Here is a 12,358-nt window from a genome sequence, read left to right on the forward strand (position 1 = left end):
TGCGCCTAGGCCCTTATTCATAGTAGGAGCGTGTGCACACGGGCATGGCTTGATTTTTTTAAATGAAACTATCCTTACAGGGAATTGTAACAGGCAGTGTAGCAGCTAATAATAATTAGTGTGTGAGGGGGTCTTAACTTAATTGCTGTATGGCATTATAGTTTGATATTTTTGTTCAAATATTGCTTTTCCAGTTCTTTTGAAGAAAACAAATGGTACAGATATGAATTGGGCAAAATAATCTTGTTAATCCAATTATTTGTTGTTGGGTTTGTGTTTCAGCCGATGTAAATTTTGCACTTGAAATCAGTGATTTGAGACATCGCCATGGTTTCCATATAATCCTGGTGCATAAAAACCAGGCTTCTGAAGCCCTTTTGCATCATGCTCATGAGCTCATCAGATTTGAAGAGTTTATTTCAGATTTGCCTCCAAGGTTACCATTGAAAAAACCAGTAAGTGAGCAAGATAAGATATTTCTGAGTAGAACCCAGTAATCTGGAACTGTCTTTTACGTAGCAATCTTTAATCACGTATCTCCATAAAGTGGTTAATTGTTTGTTTCTTAAACTATTTGTTTATTGCCTTTTTGTGTGGCAGGGCTCACAAAATATCCAAAACTTTCTGTAAAAATACAGTGGATCAAAAATTGTTAAAAACATTATTTAAAATAGATCTAACCATTCTCTAAACCAGTTATTTAGAGACCATGTTAACTGTTTAACAAATAACTACCTTTAATACATTTTAACTGCCTGTCATGTCAATGAAAGTGGTGCTAACTTCACCAGGGAAAGAGTTCTGCTATTGAGATTCACATATAGGGAAAGCTTTGATTCCTACCATGATGGCCTCTTTTCTATTTTTCATTTCAGCAGGGCACAGCTATTTCACAAATAGCGACAGACCTTTAGATTTTACGTTGTTGTTGTTTAGTTATTAAATCATGTCCGACTTTTCGTGACCCCATGGACCAGAGCACTCCAAGCCTTCCTATCTTCCACTGTCTCCCGGAGTTGGGTCAAATTCATGTTGGTCGCTTCGATGACACTGTCCAACCATATCGTCCTCTGTCGTCCCCTTCTCCTCTTGCCTTCACACTTTCTGAACATCAGGGAGTCTTCTCTTCTTATGAGATGGCCGAAGTATTGGAGCCTCAGCTTCAGGATCTGTCCTTCCAGTGAGCACTCGGGGTTGATTTCCTTCAGAACGGATAGGTTTGTTCTCCTTGCAGTACAGGGGACTCTCAAGAGCCTCCTCCAGCACCACAATTGAAAAGCATCAATTCTTTGGCGGTCAGCTTTCTTTATGGTCGAGCTCTCACTTCCATACATCGCTACTGGAAAAAAATCATAGCTTTGACTATGAGGATCTTTGTTGGCAAGATGATGTCTCTGTTTTTTAAGATGTTGTCTAGGTTTGTCATCGCTTTCCTCCCCAGAAGCAGTTGTCTTTTAATTTCGTGGCTGCTGTCCCCATCTGCAGTGATCATGGAGCCCCGGAAAATAAAATCTGTCACTGCCTCCATTTCATTACTTTACTTTACTTTATTTGATTTATACCCCGCCCATCTGGCCTAAAAGGCCACTCTTCCCCTTCTATTTGCCAGGAACTGATGTGACCAATCGCCATGATCTTAGTTTTTTGATGTTGAGCTTCAGACCATTTTTTGACTTTCCTCTTTCACCCTCATTACGAGGTTTTTTAATCCCTCCTCACTTTCTGCCATCAGAGTGGTATCATCTGCATATCTGAAGTTGTTGATATTTCTTCTGGAAATCTTAATTCTGCCTTGGGATTCATCCAGCCCTGCCTTTCACATGACACATATAAGTTAAATAAGCAGGGAGACAATATACAGCCTTGTCATACTCCTTTCCCAATTTTGAACCAATCAGTTGTTCCATATCCAATTCTAACTGTTGCTCCCTGTCCCACATATAGATTTCTCAGGAGATAAATAAGGTGATCAGGCACTTCCATTTCTTTAAGAACTTGCCATAGTTTGCTGTGGTCTACACAGTCAATGGCTTTTGCGTAGTCAATGAAGCAGAAGTAGATGTTTTCCTGGAACTCTCTGGCTTTCTCCATAATCCAGTGCATGTTAGCAATTTGGTCTCTAGTTCATCTGCCCCTTCGGAATCCAGCTTGTACTTCTGGGAGTTCTCGGGCCACATACTGCTGAAGCCTGTCTTGGAGGATTTTGAGCATAACCTTGCTAGCGTGTGAAATGAGTGCAATTATACAGTAGTTGGAGCATTCTTTGGCACTGCCCTTCTTTGGGATTGGGATGTAGACTGATCTTTTCCAATCCTCTGGCCACTGTTGAGTTTTCCAAACTTGCTGGCATATTGAGTGCAGCACCTTAACAGTGTCATCTTCTAAGATTTTAAATAGTTCAGCTGGAATGCCATCCTCTCTACTGGCCTTGTTGTTAGCTATGCGTTCTAAGGTCCATTTGACTTCACTCTCCAGGATGTTTGACTCAAGGTCAGCAACCACACTATCCGGCTTTTCTGTGACATCCAGATCTTTCTGGTATAATTCCTCTGTGTATTCTTGCCACCTGTTCTTGATGTCTTCTGCTTCTGTTAGGTCCCTACCATTTTTGTCCTTTTTCATGTCCATCTTTGCACAAAATGTTCCTTTAACATTTTCATTTTTCTTGAAGAGATCTCTGTTTTTTCCCTTTCTATTATTTTCCTCTATTTCTTTGCAATGTTAATTTAAGTAGGCCCTCTTGTCTTTACTTGCTATTCTTTGGAAGTCTACATTAAATTTTTTGTAACTTTCTCTATCTCCCTTGCATTTTGTTTCCCTTCTCTGCTATTTATAAGGCCTCCTTGGACAGCCACTTTACTTTCTTGCATTTCCTTTTCTTTGGGATGGCCTTTGTTGCTGCCTCCTGTACAATGTTACGAGCCTCTATCCATAGTTCCTCAGGCACTCTGTCCACCAAATCGAGTTCCTTAAATCTGTTCTTCACTTCCATTGTGTATTCATAAGGGATTTGGTTTAGATTATACCTCACTAGCCCAGTTTTCCCCCTACTTTCTTCAGTTTAAGTTTGTGTTTTGCTATAAGAAGCTGATGATCAGAGCCACAATCAGCTCCAGGTCTTGTTTTTGCTGACTGTATAGAGTTTTTCCATCTTTGGCTGCAGAGAGCATAATCAATCTGATTTCGGTATTGCCCATCTGGTGATGTCCATGTGTAGAGTCACCTCTTGTGTTGTTGGAAAAGAGTGTTTTTGATAACCAGCTTGTTCTCTTGACAAAACTCTTATTAGCCTTTGTCCTGCTTCATTTTGAACTCCAAGGCCAAACCTACTTGTTGTTCCTTTTCATTTGAATACACTGGCGTTACTCTCAAAATATCATTATGAGTGTAAGGCTTGAGTATTACATGCACTCAAAAGATCTAAATTTGATACAGAATTTGAAGTCCTTTTGAATATCACATTTTCTTAAAATGTCCTGTTATTGTGACATTCTTAGTATAAGGCTAGATTTATTTATTATTTTATTTATTTTTTATTTATTTATTTATTTGATTTATATCCCGCCCATTTGGTCTGGTCCATGTTCAGGTGTGGCTTCCGCTTCATGTTCACGAACACCCACAACTGGATGAGGTGGCATGCTCCAACTCCTGCTTATCTTTCTCCCACCTGTTCATTACATCATGACCAGAATCCTATTGTCTACATGTGGCAGCATTAGTCCTGCAGTGTAAAATCTCAGTGCCAAATTGCTGCTCGCTAGCTAAGGAATCAGCAGTTGTATTTGTCTCACTCTGGTCATGTCGTATGGCAAAATAAAAAATACTAGTTTCTGAACTGGTTGCTCTTTGCCACTGAAATTCATGCCATTGGATTGTGCTGTCATACACGTTCAGTTGGATTCTGGCTCGTTTATACTCAGTAGTCCCTTCCAATTAGAAATAATAGGCGCCCTTGATGGGAGCTATAGGCTCAAACAGGTAGAGGGCCAGTTTAATAATAGGGGAAGGGAAGGTAATTTAGAGGTGGGAGGTGGTAGTACCATCTGAGACTTGTTACTGGATGCATTGTGGGTGCTCATCCCATCTTACTCTGAAGCCATGTGGAACAAGGTGCTCCCAGGATGTTCGTCCTGCATCATTCGAAGACATGAGTAGTGCTTGCTGAACATGGGTCAGATTTTCCTTCACCCAAAATAGTTTCTAACACGGTCTGTCAGTATTTCTTAGTGTACAGTACAAAATCCTTGTTTAGCTACAATTCTGTTTCCTTGCTCCTCCAGAAGCCAATTGAAATTCTTTGTTTTCTAAACCAGACATGCCATACTCTACTGTATGTTTACAACCTGCCAACTAACCGGGACAGCAAAAGTGTTTGCTACAGACTCCGGCGTTTGTCAGATAACTGTGGGGGGAAAGTATTGACTATTTCTGGCAGCAGTGCAATCCTCCGCTTCTTAAACCAGGATAGTGCTGAGCGAGCTCAGAAGAGAATGGAGAATGAAGATGTCTTCGGCAATAGAATTGTTGTGTCTTTTACACCTAAAAACAAGGAGCTTACGGAAACCAGGAATGTGAGTGCTACTGGAGCAGAGAAAGTGAAATCTCCGAAAAAAGTGAACAAGAACACAAAGCTGTGCCTTGTGAACAAAGAGTCGAATGATCAGTCTTCCACCGCCAAAGTTGTAACGGGAAAAGGCCCGACGGCTTCAAAGAACACAGGTGTTAAGAGCTTACAGGTACTAATTTCAGAATTCCCACCAAGATCTGCTAAGTGTAGTCAATAGCACAGTCTCATCGTGGGTTGCACATAACTAGAGCTAAAGGGCTTTAAGTTTATAAATATTGGGCAGGGGAAGGCAGAGGTTCCCCACCTCTGGTTACTATCATTTCGGAAGCTTAATAAAGCATTTCATATTTCTTTGTTCATAGCCATGAAAGCTAGCAGAATAATGTCTTTGAGGTGTTTTTATTGAAGTAGTCTGTCTTCCATAACCATCCTTCTTTATCTTTGATTATTTTAGGGGCATGTAAGTATATGTTCCTAAATATTTCATACAGATAGATTAGAAAGTAAAATTTTAAAAAAATCCAGAGGAAGACACTAAAACCTTTGGGAAAGAATCCATAAGAGTCCTTGAACAAGCAGAAGCACTTTTGCTTGTACATACGTATTTATGCATACGCAATAATAAACTATAACCATTATTTTTTATTGTAGCATTTTTTCCAATATTTTAAGTCATCCACATTTTTGTGTACATTTCCGAAATGTTTACTCTATGCAGGAGTTTATTTATGTACCAATTACATGTGGATAGAGTAGAGTGGAACCATGTTGCTTTCTGTGTGTCACACACACCAAGCTCAACACCTGCATATTGAGTGCCTAGTTGTATTCAGCTGAATGTATGTTACGCAAACGATGTGAATGCTAAGAAAATGTATCTTTTAAAATCAGAACTGTTTTGATTTCCACATACTTAGAACTGAATTCTTAAATCATCTTGTTTGTTGATTTATATGTTTTTCTTCAAGGAACTGTGTCGTCTAGAGTCAAAAACTGTGAGAAACTCTGAGAACCGCCAAGGCCAGTTAAAAGAGGATGTTACTGCCTTGCAAAACAACTCTTATGCAGCAAACTGTATACCTGTAGCAACCAAAAAGGCAGGAGCAGGAGAATGTCTTCATAAAAGCAGTCAAAAGTATGTCAGGTGTGACTCAGTTTTTGCCATAATATGAGCCAGCCTGATAACTTAATAATAGCATTTTTCTTTAATACAGGAAAGATTTATTTACAGCCAGAAGTGTCAACAATTCCCCCGTGGAGAAAAAAGAAAAGGATGATGTGTTCCAAGTTAGCTACCCATCTGCTTTTAACATGCTCGCCACATCAAGGCAGCTCAGTCCGATTCTAGTATCTCAGAGCTGCTGGTCTTCCAGGTAACTATATCAGCTATAGTTGCGATCACTGTTCACATTTAAGTGACTTTGGCATTATACAGGGTTACACCAGCTGAGACCTTCAACATATGTTGGCCTCTAGTCCGACTTGGCTGTTGGTCCTATTGAATGGGGAGGACTTAACTGCAGACCCTTGGGATTCAGGATGGCATTACAAGAATGGCATTTGGCTAGAGCTTGAGAGATTGGAGGCACTCGTCTCCCTGAGCCATGAAACACATGGCGCACCCTTGAGCCAGTGACTCTTTGCTGTTTGCTTCATTCCATTGTGCTCCTCTGAGTGCTGAAAATGTGTTACTCATTGGCTGGATTCCTGGGCAAGTAAAAGAGACTAGTTCTTTGTCTAGGAGGAATAGAAAGATAACACTGACTACCCTGGAGGACTCATTTCTGTAATATGTGACCTGGGGAGACATGCCTTTCCCATCTCTGGGAAAGTGTGTTTTGAGCACAAAAATGTGAGACTAGTGTCTTCTAAGGGATGGCAAAGGGCTTTTAACTACCTTTTCAGGTGAAGAAAAATGTGCAAACCCAACCCATATGCTTTGAAACAATCATATTGGACATTGTAAGTCTGAAGTGTTACTCCATTTAAAAGAAAGTCTCCATTATTTTGAGGAAAGGTGTTTCTGCTTCTGAATCTAAATGCCTAATCTCTGCATGCGTGTATTATATTTTAGAATGAATGTTTATATGCTGCTTTTTCTCCCCAACCTCTCTTCACCAGGAGTGTGTCACCAAACATCTCAAGCAGATCATCTCCTCTCATTTTCAATGTCATCAATCATACTGGTAATGTAGATTGTTTAGATCCATATGCAAATGGAGTGGATATCCAAATCAGCAATATAGATTACAGATTGTCCAGGAAAGATTTGCAACAGACCTTACAAGAAACGTTCTCTAGGCATGGCAAGGTAAGCTGAAACAATGGCTTTACTCAATTTTTTTGTTGGTGTCATCACATAAATTAGTATCCAAATGCTTACAATATTGTTCTTTTAACGGCTGTTCAGGAACAACCTGTGACAGTTGATTAGTAAAGTCTTTGCATAACCAATTTGGTACAGTAAATGAAAAATGAGTAAGCACTAAAAAGTGAAAGACAAAGTGTTTTGTTCTGTTGCCTTTTACAGAGTAATATGTATACATTATATTTTGAAATTATCTAAAAAGCATTAAATGCCTGCAAGCATTTATAATGGCTTGGCTTTCCATTGTTGCCATCTCAGTTCTTTGCCAATGATGGGTGAACTTGAAATACTATGCATATTCATGGTAACGATTAGCTCAGATTTTCAATGTGTGATGTTTCGTTATTGATTTCTAACTGTAGGTAAAGACTGTAGAACTCAGTCCTCATACTGACTATCAGCTGAAGGCAATTGTTCAGATGGAGAATCTACAAGAAGCAATCAGCGCTGTCAACAGTCTTCATAGATGTAAAATTGGCAGTAAGAGGATCCAGGTCTCACTTGCTACAGGCACTACCAATAAATCTCTCACATTAGTTAGGTAAAAAAGATACAGTCTTCTGTTTCACTGTCAATGGAAAATTGAGGACCTTTATAAAACTGGGCATCTCAAACTTTTATCCAGAAGCAGCCTTCCCCAAAATGGTTCCATCCAGATGTATGAAAATTATAACTATTGTCCATATCCACTTGTTAGGCTAGTTGGGGTTGATGGCAGTTTATTTATTTTAAAATATTTCCATCCCTAATCAGGAGATCTTAGGGTGGCATGCAGGCAATAGAACAATTCTAAATTATTTGTGTATCTGAGCAGAATTCAAGAAAACTAAAGTAGAAACAGCTGTCCAATAGGTGGAAAGCTGGCTGTGAATTACACTCCTGAAATCTAGGTTGAACAGCCTCATTTTAACATTCATAGAACTAAGGCTAACATGGCATGCTCTGGTCCATGGGATTACAAAGAGTCGGACACGACTTAACAACTAAACAAAAACAAAGCTAACATGAAAGCTTGCTGGCTTTCAAGGGAAGAGCACCCCACACCTGGGCAGTGGGGCCAAGAGGACCCCCTCTGGCAGGGTTGCTATAAATGGTGTACTCCTTCTGATGGTGAAATACAGATGAGAGCTTGCTTGGCAGATCTTAATGTTTGCATGGTTCTATTTGGTATCAAGTACTGTATTGCTGTCCCTCGCCATTTAGATTTGTCCCACATATCTGAAGAGGCATGAGCTTGAAGAAGAGTGTAGAGGATGCCAGGAGGGGCTCTTAGTCTTCAGATAAAATTATTAAAAGGTGGAAGGAGGGATTTGTCTGCAGTGTTTGCTGAGAAAGATGGGAAATAGTTAATTCAGACAGCACTACTTCCAAAAAGCTCACTAGGTTAGGATAAGCACAAAAGCAGATGCTGCAAGAATGAGATTCTGTTCATTTGGATGGAGATCAGTCATTGATGTAGGAATCACCAATTTAGCTTTCCTTACATCCTTCATCAAAATTGAGAGTGCTTAGTTAAGATGTTAGCAGTAAAGTAGGACCCTGTATCTGCGGGGTCAATATCTGCAGTTTCACTTACCTATGGTCTGAAAATATTAAAAATACTAAAAGTAAAAAAATCCAGAAAAAATGATTTTCACATGTATTATCAGAACCAGCCATTAGAGGGAGACAGACCATGCTATGAATACTTGTTAGTGAAGAATACATAGCATAGTCTCTGGTACCCTTCTAGTGGTCAACCCTGGTAATAAATGTGAACATAAATTTTCAGTTTTTTTCCCTTTTACCATTTGCTATTATCCACAGTGTTCAGTATCCATGGGGGGCTTTGAAGCAATCCCCAGAGGATATGGGTGTCCTACTATAGCTGCATGCAGTAGATGGGTCCATCAAGTTGAAGTGTCATTCCTGAAGAATTAAAACACCTAAATTGTACCCGTGCACTTTTGAAGGGAAAAATGTGGATATAGGCCAAGCCAAGATAAAAATAGATAGGAAAGGCAGTGATCCATTGTGCCTATTCTAACACTGGAATATTTCCATTTGTAGTGCAGAAGCAATGTCTATCCTTCAGGATGCTCCAGCTTGTTGTCTGCCTCTTTTCAAGTTCACAGAGATCTATGAGAAAAAGTAAGTTTTGAAATTTGTGCACCAGGTTTAATTTAAATAAATCACATGTGCCTGTAGTGGTCTGTTTTATGGATTATAGTAGTTTTGAAACCAGTATTCTTGGCAGGACTGCAGCATTGCTTACCCCTTCTTGTTTACTTAATCCTTTAAATATTTTTATTCCTAGGTTTGGACACAAATTAAATGTATCAGACTTGTACAGATTAACTGATGTTTTAGCAATCCGTGATCAAGGCAATGGTCGTCTTGTGTGCCTCTTGCTTAGTAGCCAAGCTAGGCAGAGTCCCCTGGGGTCTTCACAATCTCATGATGGCTCTTCTGCTAACTGCAGTCCTATTATATTTGAAGAACTGGAATATCATGAACCCATTTGTAAGCAGCACTGCACAAATAAAGAATTCAGGTAAACTGTGTTTCAGATTCTTCATCTTATTCTGGAATTGGAGTTGCTCATACTTAAAATAATGTGGTAAGTTGAATGCATTCAAAAATTTAGAAAGTCTATGTTTCTACTTTGTATGTGTCTTGGATTTTTTTAAGCTATGCAGTTCCAAAATTGTTATTTTTATTGTTTATAACACTAGAGAAGAAGACTTCTCTCTAAAAATGTTTTCAATGTAAAACTAAATAGTAATGACTTAACAGTAGCTTTTCTGGCTTTTGAAAACTCCCATGAGCTGCTTGAAATGTATACTTTCTCTACCCAGCCCAATATCAAACATCTTAAACTTGCGTTTTTGCTTTTTTCCCCCTAGTGAACATGACTTTGATCCTGACTCCTACAAAGTTCCCTTTGTGATTTTGTCTCTGAAGGCTTTTGCGCCACAAGTTCATAGCTTGTTGCAGACCCATGAGGGGACAGTGCCATTATTGAGGTAAAACCATCACTATAGTTCTGTTTCTCAAAGGAACTGTATGAAATCATTTCCCACATAAACACATTAAGTCTTTTTTAAGATTCAAATGCATCTTAGAATTCAAGCATTCTGCTTGTTATATGACCATGCATGGTATGCACTCAGAAATCTAAATGCAAGGACTTCCTAATAGTAAGGTACCAAAGGTCATGTCTTCCTGCTTGTTCTCCAGAATTGTGTTGGTTATGGGGACACGTTGAGAGTGTCCAGACTAGTGAGTCAATCCCTTCCTCACCACTGGTGCTCGGCTCACTCTCTCCCTTCCTTCCCCTGAGATCAAGCCTTCATATTTTGGCATTCCTTTTGTGTAACCTTGTCTTTGAAAAGACGACATTCTGCAAGCGATACAATCCTCACCGCATCCTGAATTCTCAGCTAACATGGTATAAGCACTGGATGCTGCTAGTCCTTTTCAGCGTAGCCTTTTGGTAGTTTCCTTGGCCTGCAATAGACAAGGAAAAACTATGCTTCAAATAATTGCTTACACTGTTCTTCCTCCCTCTCTACTCGATGGTAGTTTTCTCTTCCCTCCTTTAAGAGTTGCCTCCTTTATATCTTGCCACTTCCACTAGTTTTTAATAACTCCTACAACGTCCAGTCCCCAACCACTACTTTCCTGTTTTTTTAACGGAGAACATGCCTTTTAAGATTTTGGTCTGTCGTCTGTTTCCCCCATGTTGTGCCCTTTTATATGTTACCAGAGTGCTGTTTAAATTGTAAGCTTGTAGGTGTTTTTATTTTCTCGTTAATAAAACTACTTTGCACTACCTAGCTTTTGAAGAGATCAGAAATTACCCCAGTTTTTGCCTTCTATTTGTTGGGTGCTGGTCCCTGGTATGCTTTCCATGCCACTGGGCCTTGCTGACCTTTGTCAGAAATACAGTTCTAGTTTGCTGCAGCATGTGGTGTCCCCTCTGTTAACAGACATGGGAAACACACAGCGGTCTGATCTGGCAGCCTAGGACCCAAGAATGTCTGGCCTGCTACTGAATGTTCTTAAAGGAGAGCAGGAACATAGACAAAGGCAGAACCATTAACTAATGCAAAGAAAAAGCAGGGTGACTGTTATTAGAAGATATTGAGAACAGAAGTGAGATGAGCAGCTATTCATAACATTTATCTCCGTAAAGGTAAAGCTAAAGGTTCCCCTTGATAATTTGTTCAGTTGTGTCTGACTCTAAGGCATGATGCTCATCCTCGTTTCCAAGCCGTAGAGCCAACGTTTGTCCGTAGGCAGTTTCTGTGGTCACGTGGCCAGTGCGACTAGACATGGAACGCCGTTAACCTTCCTGTCGAGGTGGTACACCTATTTATCTACTCGCATTTTTACATGCTTTTGAACTGCTAGGTTGGCAGGAGCTGGGACAAGCGACGGGAGCTCACTCCGTCGTGTGGATTCGAACTGCTGATCTTGCAGCCCAGAGGCTTTTGCAGTTCAACCTGCAGTGCCACAACAGCCCATATATCTCCATACATACCATCAAAATTACCAATCCTGCTTTTCAGGGTAAACTACATGGGTCATAAAATATGTAGCAACTGTCTTCTGTAGCAATTAGTCATAAAACATAATATTATCATAGAATCATGAAGTTGGAAGGAGCTTATAAAGGCCATCAAGTCCAGCTCAGTGCAGGAATACAAATTAAAGGATAGGCATTAACAAAAGGCAGTTTTACAACTTTGCTTGCAGACCAAAGTGTGACTCCAAATTCCTAAATTTCCAAATGAATGCCTCGTGGCGCAGTGGTTAAAATGCTGTACTGCAGCTAAAACTGTGCTCACGACCTGGGGTTCAAATCCCAGGTAGCCGGCTCAAGGTTGACTCAGCCTTCCATCCTTCCGAGGTCGGTAAAATGAGTACCCAGCTTGCTGGGGGGGCAATGTGTAGCCTTTATAATTAAAATTGTAAACCGCCCGGAGAGTGCTTGTAGCGCTATGGGGCGGTATATAAGTCCAATAAATAAATAAATAAATAAATAAATTTGATCCAGAGGCAGACATAGGTTACCTCAGATGAAGGTCATGCCAGTAACAGATCAATTTCATATTGTAATAAGATAACCCCTTATAGACAAGCTTGGAGAGCTAATACCTTGCTGTAAGGTTTATCTAATGTGGTTGAAATCCTGTTGTGCAATTTACGATGCATAAAGCTGATGTCATTGTCAGCTGTAGCAGTTTTTCAGAAATTAAAAATGTCCACGTTTCCTCCCCCACCTCACTCCCCCAGGTCCCATTGATTCAGTTTGATTGTGGAGAAGCTGTAGGGGGCCTTGGGACCTAGTGGGAGACAGGGTTAATGCACTGCTGCCAGGGTGACTTTTTTATTTTGGAAAAGTTGCAGTGGCTGATGATGTCATTAGCCCATTA

General features: G+C 40.0%; 1 protein-coding gene across 2 annotated transcripts in view; it reads left to right on the top strand.

The window, feature by feature from the left end:
• MARF1 (meiosis regulator and mRNA stability factor 1) overlaps positions 1 to 12,358 on the top strand; it is a 64,632-nt gene that overhangs the window by 22,431 nt on the left and 29,843 nt on the right. For both annotated transcript variants that reach the window (XM_072982576.2, XM_072982577.2), the window contains 9 exons: positions 283 to 455; positions 4,317 to 4,739; positions 5,539 to 5,705; positions 5,785 to 5,943; positions 6,692 to 6,881; positions 7,301 to 7,479; positions 8,988 to 9,068; positions 9,235 to 9,471; positions 9,824 to 9,943. In XM_072982576.2, the coding sequence (XP_072838677.2) occupies positions 283 to 455; positions 4,317 to 4,739; positions 5,539 to 5,705; positions 5,785 to 5,943; positions 6,692 to 6,881; positions 7,301 to 7,479; positions 8,988 to 9,068; positions 9,235 to 9,471; positions 9,824 to 9,943 (1,729 nt within the window). The remainder of the gene's footprint in view (positions 1 to 282; positions 456 to 4,316; positions 4,740 to 5,538; positions 5,706 to 5,784; positions 5,944 to 6,691; positions 6,882 to 7,300; positions 7,480 to 8,987; positions 9,069 to 9,234; positions 9,472 to 9,823; positions 9,944 to 12,358) is intronic.

The sequence above is a fragment of the Pogona vitticeps genome, chromosome 13, assembly GCF_051106095.1.
Source record: "Pogona vitticeps strain Pit_001003342236 chromosome 13, PviZW2.1, whole genome shotgun sequence".
Lineage (NCBI taxonomy): Eukaryota > Metazoa > Chordata > Lepidosauria > Squamata > Agamidae > Pogona > Pogona vitticeps.